Genomic DNA, 24137 nt, shown 5'->3' with positions numbered 1-24137 from the left:
TGCTTTATCTTTTTTTTCCTGTTAATTCATAGGACACACAGAGACATTCCTACGTACTTAGTACATTGAAGAGGACTCCCTTGATTCATACAACTGAGGGCCAGATCAGGACATTACAAGCATCTAGTCTCACCTCCTGTTTGCGGATAACATGTACCTATAGCGCCATAACACCTGCTCACTGACTGTCCCTATCAAACCTTCCCTTTGACTTCACACCCTTCCTTCTTAGTGTACCAAGCTTCCAGATAACAGTAGCGAAAGGGGCTTCAGAGAGAGATTTCTTGTGAATAGGCAGATGGATGGACTTTTTTGCAGTTCAGTAAAAACCCCTGGAAACAGTTCTAGAACCAAATCAGCCGTCAAAGGAACCTCGCCCCCCCCCACACACACACACATCCCCATGGCTTACAGGAGGCAATAATCACTATGTTACAGAACTCTAAAGGAAGAAGAGGGGGGAATAGTTTCTATGTTTATCAAAGAGACAGACCCATGGGGGCAGCAAATGTTCAATTATGAAACATTTCTTCCCAAAGACTGAACCTGGGAACAATCCCAAGGAATCATTGAAAATTCCAGCTTTATGTGCTGAGGACAAAGTGAGGGTTTGCCCACCCAAATCTCTTTCAAATCGACATTAATTGAGTACCCAGCGCTCCTTGGGTTTTTTTTAAGAAATCACAGCTCACATACGTATTTCACCCGTGAAGAGCACTAGTGTTTATACATTCATTCATTTTGTGTTATTTCAGTTTCATATCCAACTGGCTGTTACATTTCGATTTCCCAATATTGGGCACCTTAACACATGAGTTTACCAGTACTCCGTAAACCTCCCCCCATGTCAAAGTGGCTTTAGTGTTTTCCTGGATTGGGGACGAAATTGAATTAACTTGCTCCAGCATCCTCCATGACTGTGTCCCTGTGAACTCTGAGGTCAGTTATCCGTAAAGGCAGGTGAATCTGAGGTTTAGTCAGATCATTTATCAACGCCCACATGCAAATGAAGTAGGAAAACTGAGTGATAAAGGCGAGCAGGCGACCCTCACCGAAGAGCTGCCAGCAGAGGAAGGACCCACCAGGTTGTTGCGGAGAATGAAAATGATCTGTCTGGGGGTCTTTTTCATTTTGGCAGCTTTCACAGGTGAGTGGAAGGAACCTACAGGTGTCTGGTTAGGACGGCTGGGCTAGGACAGGAAAGATGGTTTTAAGGCTAAGACAGAGAAGATGGATTCAGGAATTCTGGATTCTAATTTCTAGAGTTCTGAACAAATCAGATAGGATGGAATTTTAAAGCCACATAGAGGATTTTGATACCCAATTCTCATTAATCTCTAATGGGAAAAAGTGTCAAAATCCCTTAGACAGCATTGAAAAATCTCAGGCCGAGTCTATGCTTCAGTTTCGCCTCTGAAAAATGGGGATAACTGTACTTCCCAGGAGTGTGGTGCAAATAAATTTGTTATTACATACAAGCAGATCAGGTACTGTTGGGAGGAGGGAAACAGAAGGACTTGGATAAACCTGAGAAGAGGAAGAAAAGAATGCTATTAACTGTGTTTTTATGGTTATTTATTATCAGGTGTCAGCTCCCAAATCCAGCTGACCCAGTCTGGGGCAGAAAACAAAAAGCCTGGAGAGTCTGTGAGGGTGACATGTAAACCCTCCGGCTACACCTTTACCAGCTGTACCATTAACTGGCTACGGCAAACTCCTGGGAAAGGACTGGAGTGGATAGGACTTATCTATCCCAGTACTGGTGGCACAGTCTATACCCAGGCCTTCCAGGGGCGATTCACCATCACCAGGGACAACTCCATAAGCACGGCCTATCTACAGCTGAGCAGCCTGCGAACCGATGACACAGCCATGTATTACTGTGCTAGGCACACACAGTGACACAAGCCACATCTAGACCAATTCAAAAAGCATCCAGTGAGAGAACCCAGGTGTCCTGCTAACACTGGAGCCTTTAGTCACCCCAGAGAGCATTTGCCCATATAAACAGACCATGTGTAATTTCCCCTACAACATCTTAGGTTCCTAACTCATTCAAACCTTATGGTAAGTAGATTTTTTCTGGCTCCTAAGTCACTTTTCTAAATATGAATTAAGCTCCTGTGACAGTCATCTGTCACAGCAGCAAAACTGGCTATGGGCTACTTTGGGGAGGGTCTTTCAATCTCTCCTGCTGAAGCTGTTCCACAGTGAATACATTCATACTCATTAGGCCTGAAAGAGAATGGAGGGTATGCCCCCCAATGTGACACTCAGCTGGACAGTGGAAAATGTGGGCTCAAATGCCTGCCCCCACATCAGGCAGAGAGGGGAAATAAACCTGGCTCTATCATGTCTTAGGCAAGTGCTCTAATCACTAGGATAAGAGTTAACAGAAGCACCACTAACTCCTTCTCTGGCACCAGGCATTTGGGGGGTCTTTTTAAGTAACAGTTGAGGCACCTAACTCCAGAAGAGCTGTGAATCCCAACTGGAGTTAAGCACCTAACTCCCTTTAAGAGGTGGGATTTAGGACCTAAACCCTCATCAGCATTTCCTAGGGGGTAGGTGAGGCAGCTCCCCACTCAGAGTGCTGGCTTTTGCAGATCCCACTAACAAGCACATAATTCTCCTCTACACGTGCATCCTTACCTCTAGGGCAGCCCCACCTGCCCAGATGGGGAATGACAGGGGACTTTTCCTTTTACACCCATCTGGTGGTCCATTCTCAGCTGCAAGGGCCAGTCCCAGACAACGTCTTCTCCAGGTTCTCCCACTGGGCCTCAGCCCAAGTCCCACTGCTGTTCAGTCCCAGGGGGCAGCTCTGAACCAAAGGACCTTCCTATCTCCTGGGCTTCACTTCAGTTCAGTCCCTAGGGTTTTCCCACTGGGAGTCCAAGTGCCACTTAAACTAGACTTCCACTCTTCATGGCCTTCGAGCTCACTCTCCCACTACTGAGCTCCCAGCTCTAGTGAAGCAATGCTCACCCTCCTTCACCACCACAGCTGGGCTCAGTTTTTCTAATGAAGCCCCATTACACCCAGCTGGGGTCACTAATGAGCTCCTATGTTCCCAGCTCACCAGTGAGGCTGAGGAATAGCTGCAAAGTCATGGGCCAAGCAGAGCCCAGCTTGCCTCAAAAGCCCCGCTCCAGATCCGCTCCGGGGCTTCAGCGGTACTTCGGCAGGGGGTCAGTCGGGCTTTTTCTTTTTCTTTTTTTTTTTTCTTTTTTCTTTGCGGGGGGTGGCACCTTTTTTTATGTGTTCGCTCCCCCTGCTGCTAAAACCTGGCTTCGCCACTGGATCCCACATTCCCAATTCAAAGTGTGTCCCGCTTCAACCTTACTGCACTTTTGGAAGGTGTGAATTCAACAGAGGATGTCGTTATTTCGCTGTACGTTTGTGTGCAGACCAGCCCTGGCTCCGGGGCTTGAACCATAAGCCCATCTAGTCCCTCTTTGTGCATTTGAAACAAAATCCTGTAAATCCAGCCTTCTGCTTAAAGCCTGAGATCCTGCAGACACTTTCCAAACTACCTCCCCCCTTTCTGCAGCCCCAAATCTATCTCTCTCCATTCATCACCATTGTCATGAGCTCAGCAGTGCAAAAACTCCCAGGCACAGCACCAAGAGAAGTTTTCACTGGCTAAAGACTAAGAAGATTTTCCAAACTTGCTAAGGGAGTTAGATGCACAATTTGGGCTTCCAGCTCCATTAATTGGCTTTGAAATTCACCTAAGTGGCCAACTGCTAGGCAAGTTCTCATTGTTAGCTACGTCTGTAATTGCTTTGCTTGTCTGTTAATTCAGACAGCACAGAGAAAGACGTCTGTACACACAGAGCAAACTGAACAGGACTTCTTTGAGTCACACGTTCTAAACCTAGAAATGAACATCTAGTCCGAGCTCCTGCACCACACCCCTTCTACAGGTTCAGATAAAACCTTCTTCCTCTACTACCATAACAAGGATGGGTCTGGGATCCTAACCTGCCAGATTACAGAGGTGACAGACACATAAACAAGAGGGAAAGGGAAAGAGAAAATGTGTGTTTAGAAAGAGAAAGGGAGAGAGATTTTCCAGGGTTTAATAAAAATCCCCAGAGTCACTTTTAAAATCTAAATCAGCCTTCAAAGAAACAGGGCCGGCTCCAGGCACCAGCCCAGCAAGCAGGTGCTTGTGGCAGCCAATGAAGAGGGGGGCGGCACATCCGGCCCTTCAGCGGCAATTCGGCGGCAGGGCCGTCACTCCCTCTGAGAGTGAAGGACCTGCCGCCGAATTGCCGCTGTAGAATGAAGCAGCGGTAGAGGTGCCGCCGATCCCGATCATGGCTTTTTTTTTTTTTTTTTTTGCGCTGCTTGGGGCGGCAAAAATGCTAGAGCCAGCCCTGCAAAGAAACATCGATGGATATATTCTGGCTGACAAGAGTAAAAAACCTCTTCAAAATTACATCAAGCTAAAGCAAGTCCGTAACCACATGGGGCCAGCAAAATGTAATACTGGGAGAAATGTTTCATATAAAGTGGACCCAGAAACACTCGAGAGGATTTTCTCCTCCTCCCATACATAAGGCCGGGATGTTCAAAGCCAGGATTTGGTCACAAACAAAATCTGTGAAATGATTGGGAAGTGAGAACCCAGCACTCCTTCGGGGTTTTGTAAATCACAGTTCAGCTACACATTTCACCAAAGGAGAGTGCCCATGTTCATAGCTTCGGTTAGTGCATTTGTTTTCCCATATCCCCGGGGTATTACATTCGAGTAACCCAATGTCAACCAGCCAACCCCCTGAGAACTTTCCCCTCCAGCACCAGGAAAAATGAGATTTTGGCTCCATGTAAAAAGAACAGGAGTACTTGTGGCACCTTAGAGACTAACAAATTTATTAGAGCATAAGCTTTTGTGGGCTACAGCCCACTTCTTCGGATGCATATAGAGTGGAACATATATTGAGGAGATATATATACACACATACAGAGAGCATGAACAGGTGGGAGTTGTCTTACCAACTCTGAGAGGCCAATTAAGTAAGTGGAAAAAAAACTTTTGAAGTGATAATCAAGCTAGCCCAGTACAGACAGTTTGATAAGAAGTATGAGAATACTTACAAGGGGAGATAGATTCAATGTTTGTAATGGCTCAGCCATTCCCAGTCCTTATTCAATCCTGAGTTGATTGTATCTAGTTTGCATATCAATTCCAGCTCAGCAGTCTCTCGTTGGAGTCTGTTTTTGAAGTTTTTCTGTTGTAAGATAGCCACCCGCAGGTCTGTCATTGAATGGCCAGACAGGTTAAAGTGTTCTCCCACTGGTTTTTGAGTATTATGATTCCTGATGTCAGATTTGTGTCCATTAATTCTTTTGCGTAGAGACTGTCCGGTTTGGCCAATGTACATGGCAGAGGGGCATTGCTGGCACATGATGGCATATATCACATTGGTAGATGTGCAGGTGAACGAGCCCCTGATGGTATGGCTGATGTGATTAGGTCCTATGATGATGTCACTTGAATAGATATGTGCACAGAGTTGGCATCGGGCTTTGTTACAAGGATAGGTTCCTGGGTCAGTGTTTTTGTTCAGTGATGTGTGGTTGCTGGTGAGTATTTGCTTTAGGTTGGGGGGTTGTCTGTAAGCGAGGACAGGTCTGTCTCCCAAGCTCTGTGAGAGTAAAGGATCATCTTTCAGGATAGGTTGTAGATCTCTGATGATGCGCTGGAGAGGTTTTAGTTGGGGGCTGAAGGTGACAGCTAATGGTGTTCTGTTATTTTCTTTGTTGGGCCTGTCTTGTAGGAGGTGACTTCTGGGTACTCGTCTGGCTCTGTCAATCTGTTTTTTCACTTCAGCAGGTGGGTATTGTAGTTTTAAGAATGCTTGATAGAGATCTTGTAGGTGCTTGTCTCTATCTGAGGGATTGGAGCAAATGCGGTTATATCTTAGAGCTTGGCTGTAGACAATGGATCGTGTGGTGTGTCCTGGATGGAAGCTGGAGGCATGTAGGTAAGTGTAGCGGTCAGTAGGTTTCCGGTATAGGGTGGTATTTATGTGACCATCGCTTATTAGCACAGTAGTGATGGTGGGATGGAAATTATTGAAATCATGGTGGAATTCCTCAAGGGCTTCTTTTCCATGGGTCCAGATGATGAAGATGTCATCAATGTAGCGCAAGTAGAGTAGGGGCGTTAGGGGACGAGAGCTAAGGAAGCGTTGTTCTAAGTCAGCCATAAAAATGTTGGCATACTGTGGGGCCATGCGAGTACCCATAGCAGTGCCGCTGACTTGAAGGTATATATTGTCCCCAAATGTGAAATAGTTGTGGGTGAGGACAAAGTCACAAAGTTCAGCCACCAGGTTAGCTGTGACATTATCGGGGATACTGTTCCTGATAGCTTGTAGTCCATCTTTGTGTGGAATATTGGTGTAGAGGGCTTCTACGTCCATAGTGGCCAGGATGGTGTTTTCTGGAAGATCACCGATGGATTGTAGTTTCCTCAGGAAGTCAGTGGTGTCTCGAAGCTTGCTGGGAGTGCTGGTAGCATAGGGTCTGAGGAGATAGTCCACATAACCAGATAAGCCTGATGTTAGGGTGCCAATGCCTGAGATGATGGGGCATCCGGGATTTCCAGGTTTATGGATCTTGGGTAGCAAATAGAATACCCCTGGTCGGGGTTCTAGGCATGTGTCTGTACAGATTTGTTCCTGTGCTTTGTCAGGGAGTTTTTTTAGCAGATGGTGTAGTTTCTTTAGGTAATCCTCAGTGGGATCAGAGGATAATGGCCTGTAGAATGTGGTGTTAGAGAGCTGTCTAGCAGCCTCTTGGTCATATTCCAATTTATTCATGATGACGACAGCACCTTCTTTGTCGGCCTTTTTGATTATGATGTCAGGGTTGTTTCTGAGGCTGTAGATGGCGTTGTGTTCAGCATGGCTGAGGTTATGGGGCAAGTGATGTTGCTTTTCCACAATTTCAGCCTTTGCACATTGACGGAAGCAATCTATGTAGAAATCCAGTCTGTTGTTTCGACCATCCGGAGGAGTCCACGCAGAATCCTTTTTTTTTGTAGTGCTGGTAGGGGGGATTCTGTGGGTTAGTATGCTGTTCAGAGGTATGTTGGAAATATTCTTTGAGTCGGAGACGTCGAAAGTAGGATTCTAGGTCACCGCAGAACTGTATCATGTTCGTGGGTTTGGAGGGACAAAAGGAGAGGCCCCGAGATAGGACAGACTCTTCTGCTGGGCTAAGAGTATAGCTGGAAAGATTAACAATATTGCTGGGTGGGTTAAGGGAACTACTGTTGTGGCTCCTTGTGGCATGTAGCAGTTTAGATAGTTTAGTGTCCTTTTTCCTTTGTAGAGAGGCAAAGTTTGTCTTGTAAATGGCTTGTCTAGTTTTTGTAAAGTCTATCCATGAGGAAGTTTGTGTGGAAGGTTGGTTTTTTATGAGAGTATCCAGTTTTGAGAGCTCAGTCTTAATCTTTCCCTGTTTGCTGTATAGGATGTTGATCAGATTGTTTCGCAGTTTCTTTAAGAGTGTGTGACACAGTCTCTCAGCATAGTCTGTGTGATATGTAGATTGTAATGGATTTTTTACCTTTAGTCCTTTTGGTATGATGTCCATCTGCTTGCATTTAGAAAGGAAGATGTCTGTCTGTATCTGTACGAGTTTTTTCATGAAGTTGATGGATTTCCACTCCATACGGCTAAATGCAGTGCCTTGCATAATGACAGGTTTCAGAGTAGCAGCCGTGTTAGTCTGTATCCGCAAAAAGAACAGGAGTACTTGTGGCACCTTAGGCCTGGTCCACACTAACCCCCCACTTCGAACTAAGGTACGCACATTCAGCTATGTTAATAATGTAGCTGAATTTGAAGTACCTTAGTTCGAACTTACCACGGGTCCAGACGCGGCAGGCAGGCTCCCCCGTCGATGCCGCGTACTCCTCTCGCCGAGCTGGAGTACCGGCGTCGACGGCGAGCACTTCCGGGATCGATCCGGGATCGATTTATCGCGTCTAGACAAGACGCGATAAATTGATCCCAGAAGATCGATTGCTTACGGCCAGACCAGGAAGTAAGTGTAGACCTGCCCTTAGAGACTAACAAATTTATTAGAGCATAAGCTTTTGTGGGCTACAGCCCACTTCTTCGGATGCATATAGAGTGGAACATATATTGAGGAGATATATATACACACATACAGAGAGCATGAACAGGTGGGAGTTGTCTTACCAACTCTGAGAGGCCAATTAAGTAAGAGAAAAAAACTTTTGAAGTGATAATCAAGCTAGCCCAGTACAGACAGTTTGATAAGAAGTGTGAGAATACTTACAAGGGGAGATAGATTCAATGTTTGTAATGGCTCAGCCATTTCATGGCTCCATGTAGTATTCCTTGCAGTGGCTCTGGAAGATATTTTCTCCCCTCACACCCATTGGCGTGGCAGGGGAACAGTCTGTTACTGCTCTGAATACTAATGTGATGTATGATATGGTTCTATTCCCAGGTGCCCAGTCCCAGGTGCAGCTGGTGGAGTCCGGAGGGGATGTGAAAAAGCCTGGAGACTCTCTCCGCCTCTCCTGCAAAGCCTCTGGGTTCACCTTCAGCAACCACAGTATGAACTGGGTCCGACAGGCTCCCGGGAAGGGGCTGGAGTGGGTCTCACCAGGGCTGGTGTAACCACTAGGCCAACTAGGCGGCCGCCTAGAGCACCAAGATTTGGGGGCGCCAAAACGCGGTGCCCAAAAATTTTTTTTTACATGGTCCACAGCAGCACCCCTCCTAGTCCTGCGCCGCCTCCCGCTGCCACTCCCAGGGCAGGAGCCAACGCTGGGCCCCGGTGATCTGCAGGGGACAGAGGCGACGGGCAGCATCCGAGTGCGCCGCCGCCTCCTCCCTGGGCTCCAACTTTCCCAGCTCCCACCCTCTCCAGCCCGTGCACCCCCGGCTGGGCACTTCCCCCGTGCTGCAGCAGCCGGAGCTGGGGGGGGTGGGAAGTTGCTTCGGGCCCCGCAGTTCAGGGAGCCGGGAAAGTTGGAGCCCGGGGAGGAGGCGGCGGTGCGCTCGGATGCCGCCCATCGCCTCTGTCCCCCACAGATCACTGGGGCCCGGCATTGGCTCCTGCCCTGGAAGCGGCAGCGGGAGGCGGCGCAGGACTTCAAGGGATGCTGCTGTGGACTGTGGCCACCAGGCAGAGTGGGGTTCCCGGGAAATGTTCCTGACCATCGCCGTCTGGCTGGCTTGGCAGGAAACCTTCGTGGCGCCGACCCTTACAGCTGATTACCTGAACCTGGGAGTTGTAAGTTGCAGCCACTCGGGGTCCCCTTCCCCTCATGTCGCACAGACCAAGCCTCCACAGCTCAAAAAAAACCTTGGACTTTCTAGTTGTATTTCCCTGTATGGATTAATCTGGGATATCTATGAGAAAACAACCTATTTAAAAAGTTACATGATTAAATACTTGATATTTGCATTAACCTAACTTTCAAAAATATGCCCCAACTTTTTTAATTTGCAGTGTTTAAATCAAGAAAACAATTCCAGCTGCAATGATGTATCCTGCTCTTTAAACTGTTCAGAAAGCCACAGCATACAAAGAAATTAATGTAGCTAACATTTTAAAAAGTAATTCAACTGATTATAAAACACAGCCACAGAACTAGGAAAATCATGCCAAGATAGTTGGTTTCACACTTCCCAGATAAGGAAATGATTCGTAAAGTAAGAAACACATATTATGCATAAGCAGAGTCAATGTCAAATAGAAACAGAAGTTTCAGTAAATATTAGTTTAAACTTAAAGACAAACTTTACAATATGAAATCATATGGGGGGGGCCTATTTTATAAAGAACATTTCAAAAAAGCACTTTTCATCAGTTGTTGGAAAGTTGTCAGGTCATTTTTAAGTAGAGATGTCAAAGGTCTGCAAATCTGTTATTGAACTTATTACTATGAACACTTTAAAGGCACCAGGGTGATGGGATTTAGCTACAGGGACACATGATTTTATACAATTCCTTGTGCTGTCACATTATTTAAAAGAGACAAAGGGCTGGTCCACACTACGTGAATAACGTAGCTGAAGTCGAAGTATCTTAGTTCGAACTTAAAGGTACTTACCACAGGTCCAAACGTGGCAGGCAGGCTCCCCCGTCGACTCCGCCTACTCCTCTCGCGGAGCAGGATTACCGGCGTCGACGGCGAGCACTTCCGGGATCGATTTATCGCGTCTAGACAAGACGCGATAAATCGATTCCAGAAGATCGATTCCTTGCCGCCGAACCAGCGGGTAAGTATAGACGTACCCAAAGTGGATGAGGTGAGATCTTTTACTGGACCAACTTCTGTTAGTGAGAGGGACAAGTTTTCGAGCTACACAGAGTTCTTCTTCAGGTCTGAAAAGGTACTAACAGTGTCACAGCTAAACACTAGATCTAACAGATAGTTTAGCACAAGTAGTTAGCACATATTCAAGGGGACCACTCAAGGTGAAGTAGCCCATTAACTCCCTTGTAATACCAGGACAAAAGGGGAGATTAGTGGGTTGCAAGTTGTTGTAATTAACCATAAATCCACTATCTTTATGAAGATCATGATTTTTAATGTCTAGCAACGTTTTGAATTCAAGCTCCCAGGCTCATCTCTTGAAAAGTGTTTTGCAGGTTTTCCTTTGAGGATGAGGACTGATAGGTGAGATATTGAGTGATTTTGTGGGGGCCCAACTCATGAGTTCTGAATGTTTGAGGTTGGCAATACTGAATATTACATCATGTCACCAAAGAAATTTAAGTCAATGTTTCTCAAACTTTTTTACAGGCCGCATCTTAATACAGTTATTGTTTCATAGGCCAAATCCTGCCTCTCTGACAATCACATTGTATCCAAATATGGTAACCCTCCTTATGCCAACTCTGCGTTGCGGGCACAAGCGTACTTCTTCACTATGGTACAAAGTGGCAATGATGTCATTTTTCTCATCGCGTGCAGCCGTTACCCGTTCTGACAGGCTGTTTATAATGCTAGTTTACTAGTTTTTGGAGGTTGTTGACTGAGGCTAACTATTTTTGTTGAGTCGTTTCAGATCTAAGACTCTGGCAATTGCTGCTGCATCATTTTGCTAATACTTTGTGTCAATTGTGTGTGTATGTTAAGTATTTGAGTATATATGTTTATCATGTGCGAATATGCGTGTGTACATTGCTGAAATTTGTCATATGGATATTGTCAGTTGTTGTTGTATGACGGAGTATCCGCCATTCTAATTTTATAAATGTTATTAATAACAATAATTGGATATTCTAAAGGTAGAATAAAATGTAGTAGATTTTGATATGAAAGAATGAAGGAAGGAAGTATACATGTCTAAAAAGGGTGTATTTCCGATTACAATCAACAGTGCTTAATTTTAAGGAAAAGTCATCTTGATCTCTTTGTCATAACTAGAAAGGGATGGGTAACAACCCTCCTGTGTACAATACTCTAAAATCCCTCCTGGCCAGAGGCACCAAAATCCTTTTACCTGTAAAGGGTTAAGAAGCTCAGGTAACCTGGCTGACACCTGACCCAAAGGACCAATAAGGGGACAAGATACTTTCAAATCTTGGGAGAGGGGAAGGCTTTTTGTGCTCTTTGTTTTGGTATTGTTCACTCTTGGGACTAAGAGGGACCAGACATCAATCCATGCTCTCCAAATCTTCTGAACAAGTCTCTCATATTTCAACTTGTAAGTACAGCCAGGCAAGGCGTGTTAGTTTATCTTTGTTTTCTCAACTTGTGAATGTTCCTTTGCTAGAGGGAGGTTTCCCTGTTTTGCTGTAACTTTGAACTCAGGCTAGAGGGGGATCCTCTGGGCTCTTTGAATCTGATTACCCTGTAAAGTTATTTCCCATCCTGATTTACAGAGATGATGTTTACCTTTTCTTTTTAATAAAATCCTTCTTTTAAGAACCTGACTGATTTTTCCATTGTCCAAAGACTCAGGGGTTTGGGTCTTTGATCACTTTGTAACCAATTGATGAGGATATTATTCTCAAGCCTCCCCAGGAAAGGGGATGTAAGGGCTTGGGGGGATATTTTGGGGGAAGAGGAACTCCAAGTGGTCCTTTCCCTGTTTCTTGTTAAATCACATTATGCAGTATTCATTTTTGAAAGTTTATAATAAGTGATGCTCTGGGGGGAGGGGAAGGAGAGGGCGGGGCGCAAGGTGGAACTTTCACCTAGGGCACAAAATATCCTTGCACCGGCCCTGGCAGAGGGAAATGTGTTGTGGGAAGTTCAGACGTGGATAAGGACCCATGTGCTGCTTTCTTTACTCACTGGAAGTCTCACATTCGTCTCAGTGAGGCTTCTGGTTTGAGGAGAGCTGGTAGCGCTCAGAGAAGGTCTCTCCTTTGAACTGCAGGGGGTTGCATCCCCCTCTGGAGCTGTGCAGTGAAAATGTGACGGGAGACTGTTTTGGGGTTGTTGGGAGTTTTGTTCTTTCTCACGATTGTGGCCCAAGACTACGCTTTTTGTGTCCCTGCTGCCCCCAAGTGGGATTTCTTCTGCTCTGATTTTTGTATTAGCACCAGGAGTCTTCTCACTGCGCGTCTGGCACAGTGATACCGGGCGGTGTCCTCGGGCTTCAGGCCAGTCATTTGCAGATACAGCAGGTTGTTGGGATTGTCCCTGGAGATGGTGAATCACCCTTGAACAGCCGGGGAATACCACTGGCTCGATCCACCTGAGCTAATCTCAGCCACCCACTCCAGCCCCTTCCCAGGAGCCTGTCGGATCCAATCCATGTAGTAGCTGCTGAAGGTGAACCCGGAGGCTTTGCAGGAGAGGCAGAGAGAGTCTCCGGGCTTTTTCACATCCCCTCCGGATTCTACCAGCTGCCCCTGGGACCGGACACCTGGGAATAAAGACATGTTACAAATATTGGTATAAAACCAACAATAATATAATGGTCGTGTAGCTCTGCCAATGACTCAGTGGAAACAATACCTTCCAGAGCCGCCACAGTGAAAGTTAAAAGGAGACAAAATCTCATTGTCGCTGGCATTGGCGGGGAAAGTTCTTAGGGCGAAAGGCTGGTAACAGCCCAGACCCAGGGGCTGCGGATTGTCTCTCTGGGTGCAGCCTGGGCAGAGAGAGGCACAGATTTAAACAGGAAGCTGACACCATAATTTACATATTTTCCTTTCTATAAGCTGTACGAACATCTCTCTTTGATCAGCAAGATGACTGTAACTGAGGCTCAGAGGGGACTGTGTCTGTGCAGCACCTAACAAAGTGTGCTGGGCTCCTGAATAAACTTCTGCTGAAGGGAGAAATTACGAGTTGCCTTCTACGCTCTCCAATTTCTAGACAAGGTTCTAGGGCTTGACCCAAGCTTTATTGCAATCAACACAAATACTCCTCTTAAGTTTAGAGGGCATTGGATAAAACCTTGAAGGAGAACTTTTATTTATTTATTTATTTATTTTTAGTTCTATTTTCATTTTATTTTTATTTATTGGCTAGAGAACAAGGCAATGTCTTGGTCAACGAGGTGTTAAAGATAAAATTTTCCTATAAGATTGTGGTGGAAGTATAGCGGTAGGTTTCCTGCCTTTAAAAAAGGTTAAACGGTGTTTAGGACTCTGTCTCCCCACCAATTTCAACATGATTTGAGCACCTAACTCCCCTAGTCCCTTTGAGAATCCCAGCCATAGTTACTTCATTTTGTGCACTTTCCTTCTCAAATAATCTGCTCCTGCATAGTTGCTTTTCACTGCGGGTGTCTGATTAATGCCAGCTTCAAACGACTAACTCTTCTTTTGGGCTGGGATTCTCCTAGGAAACTAAGGGAGTTAGGAGCCCAATTCCTATTGATTTCACAGAGCTTTCGGGGGCCTAGCTCCCATAGGTGGCCTTTTGTTATTGTGAAGGTCAGACTAGATGATCACAAGGGTTCCTTCTGGTCTCGGAATCTATGAAAATCTCTTTGTAAATGATGCCACATCCTTTGAGCATATGAGAAGGGCGACACTGGCTCAGACCAAAGGTCCATTTAGCCAGAAGTGAAAGTAATCCAGTACGGTCTGGTACCGCATACCGGCAAGATCCGGTACACAGCCGACCGTACTGGCAGGGGGCTGCTTCCCCAGGCCGGCGATTTAAAGGGCCTGGGGCTCCCAGCAGCCGCTGGAGCCCGGGGCCCTTTAAATCCATGCCAGAGCCCTGCTGACAGGCCAGAGCCCCGGCCCTTTAAATCTCGATTTAAATGGCCTATGCTGGTTGAGGCCCCACTCCCCTGCTCAGGACTCCGCATACTGGTAAGTCATTTAAGTTACTTTTACTGGTGCATCTAGCCCAGTATCCTGTCTTCTGACAGTGCCCAATGCCAGGTGCCCCAGAGGGAATGAACAGAACAGGGAATCACCGAGTGATCCATCCTGTCTCCCAATTCCTGATGTCCAGGGAGAGGGAATTGTGTAGGGAGTTAAAGTACAATGTCCATGTTTAACTGGCCCAGCTCTCTGTGGTTAGTTACAATGGAGACAGTCGTGCTCCCAGCACCAGGGTCTCTGCACAGTAATACAAGGTCTTGTCCTCGGGTCTCAGGCTGGTCCCATGTAAACAGAAATTGGAGCTGTTGGGGAAGCTGCGAATTGCAAAGCCATTGCATATGGCAATTTTCTCACTGTACTAGCTGGCCAGTCACTCCAGCCCCTTCCCAGCCTTGTATCGGTTAATACACTAACGGCGCTCACAGCATACAGCAGGGTATATCATCACAAGCGCCTATCCAGCTCCTGAGTATCACGTGTGACTTTTATCCTAGCCCTGCAGCACCGACCCATCTCCTCAGAGTAAGGAATTTGACTCCAAAAATCTCTCTACGAATACAGCCCAAAACATAACTTTTCTTGAAGCATCTTTGCTCAGTTTGCCTGTATCTCAATTTTCCAGTTTTTCATGAACAAGGAATAGCTCCTAATTTATACCATTAACACCAACAGCAACCATGGGGATGTGGCAGAGACGGACAGACAGACAGCTAGATAACTCCCTCCAGTCAGTGATTTCATAGTTCCAAATCTCCGGCGGGCAGAAGAAATAACAGAAGGGAACATTCCCGTGTTACAGCTGCCATGATATTTAACAACGCGACGCTGCGTCACACACCTCCTAGGTCCCCCCGTTATATTCTCCCCACCCCCCGGCCCATGCAAATGAGCTCCCCGGGGCCCTGTTCATAGCCCAGCCGCAGGCCGCTCAGAGCCAGCGCTGGGCTTCAGCTTCCCATCCCGCCTGGGGAACGAGCTGCCAGCTGCAGACATGACCCCCAGCCTGGCCATCGCCTTCCTCCTGCTGCTCCCAGCGGTACAGGCGGGATCTGCGCTGCCACTGGGCGCCCGGTACCCAGGAGCGGTGCCAGGGTTTTTGCCCCCCTAGGCGTCAGTGCTCCTCTGAGCATTCGGCGGTGGGGGTCCTTCCACTCCGCGTCTTCGGGGCACTTTGACAGCTGGTCCCGGAGTGAGTGAAGGACCCACCGCCAAAGCGCCCTGAAGACGCGGAGCGGAAGGACCCCCCGCTGCCGAATTTCTGCCGAGGATGGCAAAATGCTGCCCCCCAAATCCTGCCGCTCTAGGCAACTAGTTGAAGTGTCGGCCCTGACACTGCCCCATATTACTGAGGTACAAATACACCATGAGGGGAGACTCACAGACGTCTAAGTCAGAAGGGACCATCCTGGTTATCTAGTCTGCCCTCCTGCACATCAGAGGCCAAAGAACCTCCCCCACCCACTCCTGTAACAGACCCCTAACCTATGGCTGAGTTACCAAAGCCCCCAAATCATGGCTGAAAGACTGTCTGAGCTGAGACAAAAACTTTGTCCCTCAAGGTCTATCTACAATAAACTGAATTGGGAGAAAAGACACAACTCCAGGAACCCCTGGATTTTATTTAATCCCATTCCTTTCAGTTAATTGAATACTGAAACCAAGTGATTAGATATAACTCCTCACAGACAGATAGTATTTTTTTAATAAAAGGGAGCTTCTCTCCCCCCTCCATTCACCCCCTACTAAAACACTCTGCTCCCCCAAGGGGCCTCAGATGTTTTAACGCAGCCTATTAGCCTATCCCAGGAACAACGCTGCCTCCCTTTGCACTCACAGACACAATTACTGGGAGTTTATTCAAGCAGAGGTACAAGATTCTAATATTGCCTAGCACTGGCTGAGATGCCCAGACCCCGATTCCTGTAGAAATCAATGCCCAGAAGACTCAGTTTTAAATAATACTCTCCCTGGTTTCTTGGAATCGATTGTATCCCCCAGCCCTACAGACGCATCCATACATTTCATCATTCCCCTTATTATAAAACTGATATAAAGGGAAAACTTTCCGAGTTTCCGACCTCTGCCTGACACCTCCACACCTGCCACCCCACAGACACCTTATCCCTACCCCCATGTCCTCCCACTGCCATTCCCACCTCACAGAGACCCTCACAGCAGGGCTTATTCCCCTGCCCTCTGTATCTACCTCCTAATACCCCCCTCAACTACGTTCACCCGCAAAGACCCCCATGAGCAGAGCCCCTCCTCTGTTTTACTCATAGCTATTAGCTTACAAAAGCGGTAGCTTTTGGAGTGGCTCTAAACTGGTATCTAGGGATTTGGGATCATTCAAGGTGCAGATTTGTCCCTGAAGGCAAAGTATAATCAGGATCCCACCACAGTGTGCTAGGCGCTGTACAAGCATAGGGAAAGGTGCAGCCCTGCCTGACTCCCCCTCTCAATCGTTGTGCAAGTGATTCGGGGCCATAAGGGAAGAGTTTGTCTCTCTTTTATAAGGAGCGGGATATGTAAATGGGGGTGTCGGTTTCCTGTTTAAATCTGCCCCTCTCTCTGCCCAGGCTGCACCGGGAGAGACAATCCACAGCCCCCGTGTCTGTGCAGTTACCAGCCAACCCACCCGAGAATTTTCCTCTCCAACATCCGGGAAAATGAGACTTTGGCTTCACTTACTTTTCACTGTAGTGGCTTTGCGGGTATTTTCTCCACCTGAACACATTGGAGATGCAGGAGCATGTTATATTTTTGGCCTAAATCTCGTTATATTGTAAACACGTTTTTATGTATTTCTTTGCCTCTTTTTAATTGATAGAAAATGTATTTAATTCGACTGGTTCCTTCCCTGTTCCTTGTTTTCTCTCCTCCCTCCTCCCCCCCTCGCCAGGGGCCTGTTCGCAGATTGTTCTGACCCAATCGGGTCCCGAAGGGAAGCAGCCCGGGGAATCCACCCAGCTGACACTCGCCGTGAGCGGGTTTGTTCCTAACGACCGGTGGATGGATTCGGTCAGACAGCTGCCGGGAAAGGGACTGGAGTGGCTGGTCCACTATCGCCAATCTTCAGTCATGAATAACTACTCCTCCTCCATCCAGGGGCGATTCACAGCCTCCAAGGACAGCGCCAACTTCTACCTGCAAATGACCAGTCTGAAGCCCGAGGACACCGCCGTGTATTACTGTGCGAGAGACACTGACACACAGTGAGGGGAAGCCAGTCTGCGCTCAGACAAAACCCTCCGCACTTTAAAGACTGGGGAAGGGATTTCCTGCGGGTGGCGTTCTCGCTCCACAGCAATGAGAACGGACCCAAAGTATCTCCTCTTATGGACACCGCACAGAGCTGTACTAGGAGACAGAGGCTCTGCTGATCCCATCTCCGCAGCACTGACCCTTCTCCTCAGACCAAGCCACAGCGACTCCAAAATTATTTCCAGAAATGTAGCCAAAAAACAAACACACACACAAACACACACACACACACACAAACACACACACACACACACAAACACACACACAAACACACACAAAAAAACAACAACAACAAAACAAACAAACACAGAAATATTCCGGAGTGTCTTTGCAAAGTCTGTTTCCGCACTCAGTGACCAGGTTGCCCTGGGAACGCAATGGATCAATAACGTAGCTCGCTCCTAATTGATAACTCTGACACCAACATTAAAGTGGGGGTAGGAGGCATAGATAGATAGATAGATAGATAGATAGATAGATAGATAGATAGATAGATAGATAGATAGATAGATAGATAGATAGATAGATGGGGTGGATGGGGATAGATAGATAGATAGATGGGGTGGATGGGGATAGATAGATAGATAGATAGATAGATAGATAGATAGATAGATAGATAGATAGATAGATAGATAGATAGATAGATAGATGATATAATTCCGACCTAATCTTAAAAGAGAGGATACATTTTCACACTTCTACGATCCCAACAGAGCTGGCTCCAGGCACCAGACGACCAAGCAGGTGCTTGGGGCGGCACCTTGGAAGGGGCGGCCAATCTTGGGATGGCGGGGGACACTCAGGGTTTTTTGTGTTTTTGTTTCTTTTGGTTCGGTGGGGCGGCGCTCGAGGTTTTTTGTTTGTTTGTTTTTGTTTCAGCGGCATGACACTGGGGGGGGGTGGGGGCTTTGGCGGCGCGGCGCTGGGGGGGGCGGGGGTTGGCACGGCGCTTGGGGTTTGGGCGGCCCAGCGCGGCACTCGGGGGGGCGCGGGGGTTTGGGTGGCGCGGCACTCACGGGGGGCCAGGGGTTTTGGGGGCTGGGCGCGGTGCTCGGGGGGGCGGGGGGTTGGCCAGTGCGGCACTTGGGGGGGGGGAGGTTTCGGCGGCGCGACGCTCGGGGGAGCGGGGGTTTCGGCAGCCCGGCGTGGCACTGGGCGGGTGGGGGGTTTGGAAGCACGGCGCTGGGGGGGGTGTTACGGTGGGGCGGTGCTCTTTTTTTTGGCCTGGGGCGGCAAAAAAGTTGGAACCGGCCCTGGACACAACTCCAGTGAATTTGTCCCTATGCGCATTGTGTTGTCCCTTTGCACTGGAGTCAATTTCACCCATTGAGAGGTACACCCACAAGGAGCTGAGATTCTGGATTTACCCACCTGTTCCCCCGGTCCAGCCCCATTTGATGTGTTATACTCTGTGAAACCTGCATGCAAATTGCTTCCCTCAGGTTTCTTCTTTAAAGAGAAACTCCAGAATCTCAGAACCTGAGTCTGTCCCAAGGAAATGAGCTGGTGGTTCGTGGCAGAGAAGTCTCTCCAGTAAAGAAAAATATGAAACTATTATTGTTCTGCATTTCCATCTCAGCCTTCCACACGTGTGAGTATTTGGGGGTTGACTGTGGGAAATAATGACTTGGGCTTGGTTTCAGGGAATTAGGTGTCCAGTTCCAGTTCAGTCTCAGTGGGACCTTGTGTGTATGTCTTTGAGAAAACCAGCCTTGATTGCTGGTTTATTACCTCTTTCATTAATGTATTTTCCCTCTCTTGCCAGGCCCCATCTTGGGGTTTACGATGATGCAGTCCGGTTTAGGAGAGGTGACAGTCTCAGGGTCCCTCAGTCTGACTTGTGCTGTCTCAGATTCTGCGCTCTCTACTGGTGGAGACTGGTGGCATTGGATCAGGCAGCCCCCAGGAAAAGGGCTGGTGTGGCTGGCATTGATAGACAGATATGGGAACACCCATTATCTCCCTGACATTCAAAATCGAACCACCATCACTGTGGACCCTTCCAAGGACGAGTTCTACCTGCGAGTGGACAGCCTGAGGCCACAGGACACAGCAACATACTACTGTGCTAGGAGCACCTACAAGATGTATAAACCACCATGATACACACTAGCACAAAAACAGGCCTCAGCCACAGCCCCCAGAGGCAATGTTTTTTCAGAGTTACGTACCTTTCAGAACCTAGCACTAAGCCACAGAGGTGCTTTTGAGAATGTTTCCCTAAATCTTATGTGAAGTGACGGGGATTTAAGATCCTAAATCCTAAAGGCACTTTTGAAAAATGGGAGGTAGGTTCCTAGGTCATTGAGTCCTTCTGAAATTTTTATCCCATGTCATTTTTGAAAATGGGATTTAGGCTTCTAATGTATTAGATGCTTTTGAGAACTTCACCGCACATTTATTTATGGGCAATCTCTTAAAAGACACCCATTTTAGTCAACAGATTCCCTCTTTACTTCAATGTCCATTGGTTTCAGCGGGCTAGATTCCTGCTCAAAGCCCAGGTGCTGCAGAATGTGCTGCTTGGTCCAACAACTGAAAAGAAAAGAAAAGAAAAGAAAAGAAATTTCTGTGTATTTAAATATGTAAATAATTCTCTCCTAGTGTAAATGGACATAACTCCAGTAACTTCTACTCCAGTGAATTTCTCCCTAGGTAGGTCACAAAACCGTTCATGTATATGTGTAAGTTAACTGAAATTAATGCAATAACAGAATCAGTCAGAGCTGAAAGGGAAAGAAACACAGGTGTTTCTTGTTCCGATCCAAGACAGTAAAAAATTGGCTATTTATATGACTTTCACTTGTATATTGAAAAAAAATCCATTCTCTCTCTCTCTGCTTCTCTCTCACACGCACTCTCACACTGTCAAGGTTCCCTCCACCCCCAACCTTGTATCATGCAAAATTAATCCTGAATTACAGGAGAATTTTACTAATTTCTATGGCTCCCCGCACTGCACATTGCTTGAGGCATTTGTGCCTTCATATTATTCCATTACCTTAAAGCATGGAGATAGCTAAACGACCATAATAGTGCTTGAATTTCCAAGGGGAGTTAGGGGAGTTAGATGCCAGGTTTTCTGGGACAACCCCAGCCTAAAGTAATTGGAATGTTCAGTTCCTTTGAAAATCTTACTCTAATTGACATTCCCCGGGTCACAAATAAAGTCAGTGCTTCAGTCAGGAGATGGGGAGCTTCATAACTCCCCTTTTCCTACTCTAATCACTTGATCCCACTATCCCCTGAGAGCTGGGAATAGAATCCCGGAGTGCTAACTTCCAGCCCTTTCTGCTTCACCCATTAGACACCAATGTGCTCCCAAACCTGGGATAGAACCCAGGGAGTCCTGGCTCACAAAACCCCTCTTCTGTAAGCCACTGGACCCAATTCCCTTCCCAAATCCGGGATAGAACCCAGGAGTCCTGACTCCCAGATTCTCAGACACGCTGCACCCTAGGCCTGGTCTACACTATGACTTTAATTCGGATTTAGCAGCGTTAAATCGAATTAACCCTGCACCCGTCCACACAACGAAGCCATTTATTTCAAAATAAAGGGCTCTTAAAATCGAATTCTGTACTCCACCCCGATGAGCGGAGTAGCGCCAAAATCGATTTTGTCATTTCGAATTAGGGTTAGTGTGGCCGCAATTCGATGGTATTGGCCTCCGGGAGCTATCCCACAGTGCACCATTGTGACCGCTCTGGACAGCAATCTGAACTCGGATGCACTGGCCAGGTAGACAGGAAAAGCCCCGTGAACATTTGAATTTCATTTCCTGTTTCCCCAGCGTGGAGAGCACAGGTGACCACAGAGAGCTCATCAGCACAGGTAACCATGCAGGCCGATAATCGAAAAAGAGCACCAGCATGGACCGTATGGGAGGTACTGGATCTGATTGTTATATGGGGAGAGGATTCAGTGCTAGCAGAACTTCCTTTGAAAAGATGAAATGCCAAAACTTTTGAAAAAATCTCCAAGGGCATGATGGAGAGAGGCCACAATAGGGACTCAGATCAGTGCCACGTGAAAGTCAAGGAGCTCAGACAAGCCTATCAAAAAACAAAGGAGGCAAACGGTCGCTCCGGGTCAGAGCCGCGGACATGCCGCTTCTACGCCGAGCTGCATGCAGTTCTAGGGGGGGCCACCACCACTACCCCACCTCTGACCGTGCATTCCGAGGCGGGGATAATCTCATCAGCTACACCTGAGGATTCTGCGGACAGGGAAGAGGAGGAGGAGGAGGAGGAAGACGAGCTTGCAGAGAGCACCCAGCACTCCGTTCTCCCCAACAGCCAGGATCTTTTTCTCAGCCTGACTGAAGTACCCTCCCAACCCTCCCAACCCAGTATCCAAGACCACGACCCCATGGAAGGGACCTCAGGTGAGTTTACCTTTTAAAATATAAAACTTGTTTTAAAAGCAAGCGTTTTTTAATGATTACTTTGCCCTGAGGACTTGGGATGCATTCGCAGCCAGTACAGCTACTGGAAAAGTCTGTTAACATGTCTGGGGATGGAGTGGAAATCCTCCAGGGACATCTCCATGAAGCTCTCCTGGAGGTACTCCAAAAGCCTTGCCACAAGGTTTCTGGGCAGTGCAGCCTTATTCCGTCCTCCATGGTAGGACACTTGACCGCGCCATGCTTGCAGCAAGTAATCTGGTATCATTGCATGACAAAGCCTGGCAGCGTATGGTCCCGGTGTTTGCTGGCATTCAAGCAACATCCGTTCTTTATCTCACTGTGTAATCCTCAGAGAGTGATATCGCTCATGGTAACCTGGTTGAAATAGGGGAATTTAATTAAGGGGACAGAGGTGGCCGTTCCTACTGGGCTGTTTGCCTGTGGCTGAAAAGAAATCCTTCCCTGCAGTTAGCCAAGCGCAGTGTGTGTGTGTGGGGGGGGGGGAATTGGCCCAGAGCTTTTCGCGTTTGGCTAGCAGGGATCTTCCCTGATACCAGCCACGTGGTGGGGGGAGGGATAAAGCGATCATCCCAGAGAATTCATGGCGGGGTGGGGGGTGTTAGTTTGGTTCCTGCAGGGATCTTCCCTGATACCAGCCACATGGAGGGGGAGGGATAAAGCGATCATCCAGAGAATTTGATGGGGGGGGGGTTAGTTTGTTTTCTGTTGCTGAAGGTTAACAGGAAAACCGCAGCACTCAACGGGCTTTGCTTGGTATGTGGGAAAGGAGGGCGCAGAAGCCGAAAGACAATGGCTTACCATGGCCGCATGCAAGCCGCATTCTGTTGCCCGGACCTGCGTCTGTGATCTCTAGCAGCAAAGCCACAGGCACTCAATATTAAGAGGCAAAATGCGACCTTGCACAGAAATCACATGTGCTATGTAATGTGAATAGTGTTGGTCACCGTGAAAGAGTATAAGCATTGTTCTGCAAAATGTATCTTTTTTAAAAATTCTCTCCTTTTTCCCTCCCTCCAGCAGCTGCAAATTCTTCAAGCCTCCCTCCTCCGTCCCGAAGGCTATCTCAGATAAGGCGTCGGAAAAAGAAGATGCGAGACGATATGTTCGCAGAAATCGTGGAATCCACCCGCAGTGCAAGAGCTCATCTGAATGAGTGGAAGGACACGGTTTCAAAGTATAGGAAAGAAGCCAGTGAACGTGAGGACAGGAGGGACCAACATGAGGACATGAGGGACCAACGTGAGGACAGGAGGGACCAACGTGAGGAGAGGAGAGATGCTCGAGATGAGAGGTGGTGGCAGGAAGATCAGAGGAGGCAGGATGCAACGCTGGGGCTGCTGCATGAGCAAACAGACATGCTCCGGCATCTGGTGGAGCTTCAGGAACGGCAGCAGGATAACAGAGTGCCGCTACAGCCCCAGTATAACCCCCCTCCCCCATCACCATGTTCCATAGCCTCCTCACCCAGACGTGTAAGAACGCGGGGGGGGGGAGGCTCCGTACACCTTCCCATTCCACCCCAGTGGACAGCCCAAGCAAAAGGCTGTCATTTTTTTAACCTTTTTTTAGTGGCCTTTTCCTTCCCGCCGATCCTCCTCCCAAACCCCACCCGGGTCCCCTCCCTCTTTTTATAATCAATTAATAAAGAATAAATGATTTTTAAACGATAGTGACTTTATTTCGTTTGAAAGCAAGCTGGGGGAAGGGGGAGGGTGGGTTCCTTACAGAGAATGAGTCAATAAAGGGGGCGGGTTTTCATGAAGGAGAAACAAACAGAAATTTCACACTGTAGCCTGGCCAGTCATGAAACTGGTTTTCAAAGCTTCTCTGATGCACAGCGCTTCCTGGTGTGCTCTTCTAATCGCCCTGGTGTCTGGCGGCGAGTAATCAGCAGCCAGGCAATTTGCCTCAGCCTCCCACCCCGCCATAAAGGTCTCCCCCTTACTTTCACAGAGATTGTGGAGCACACAGCAAGCAGAAATAACAATGGGGATATTGGTTTGGCTGAGGTCTGAGCGAGTCAGTAACGATCGCCAGCGACCTTTTAAACGGTCAAATGCACATTCTAAAACCATTCTGCACTTGCTCAGCCTGTAGTTGAACAGCTCCTGACTCCTGTCCAGGCTGCCTGTGTATG

The 24137-nt window shown here is 47.6% G+C and overlaps 1 gene segment (V, D, J or C); it reads left to right on the top strand.

The window, feature by feature from the left end:
• The first annotated feature begins 1098 nt into the window (after positions 1-1098).
• Positions 1099-17526, top strand: LOC135886369 (immunoglobulin heavy variable 3-21-like). The segment is given in 4 exon segments: positions 1099-1147; positions 8500-8666; positions 10375-10387; positions 17387-17526. Coding segments are annotated over 4 exon segments (369 nt in total).
• The last annotated feature ends 6611 nt before the right edge of the window (positions 17527-24137 follow it).

Source organism: Emys orbicularis, chromosome 12 (assembly GCF_028017835.1).
Source record: "Emys orbicularis isolate rEmyOrb1 chromosome 12, rEmyOrb1.hap1, whole genome shotgun sequence".
In the NCBI taxonomy this organism is placed as follows: domain Eukaryota; kingdom Metazoa; phylum Chordata; order Testudines; family Emydidae; genus Emys; species Emys orbicularis.
The sequence above is the reverse complement of the archived record's forward strand: the minus strand, read 5'-3'. Positions and strand labels throughout refer to the sequence as shown.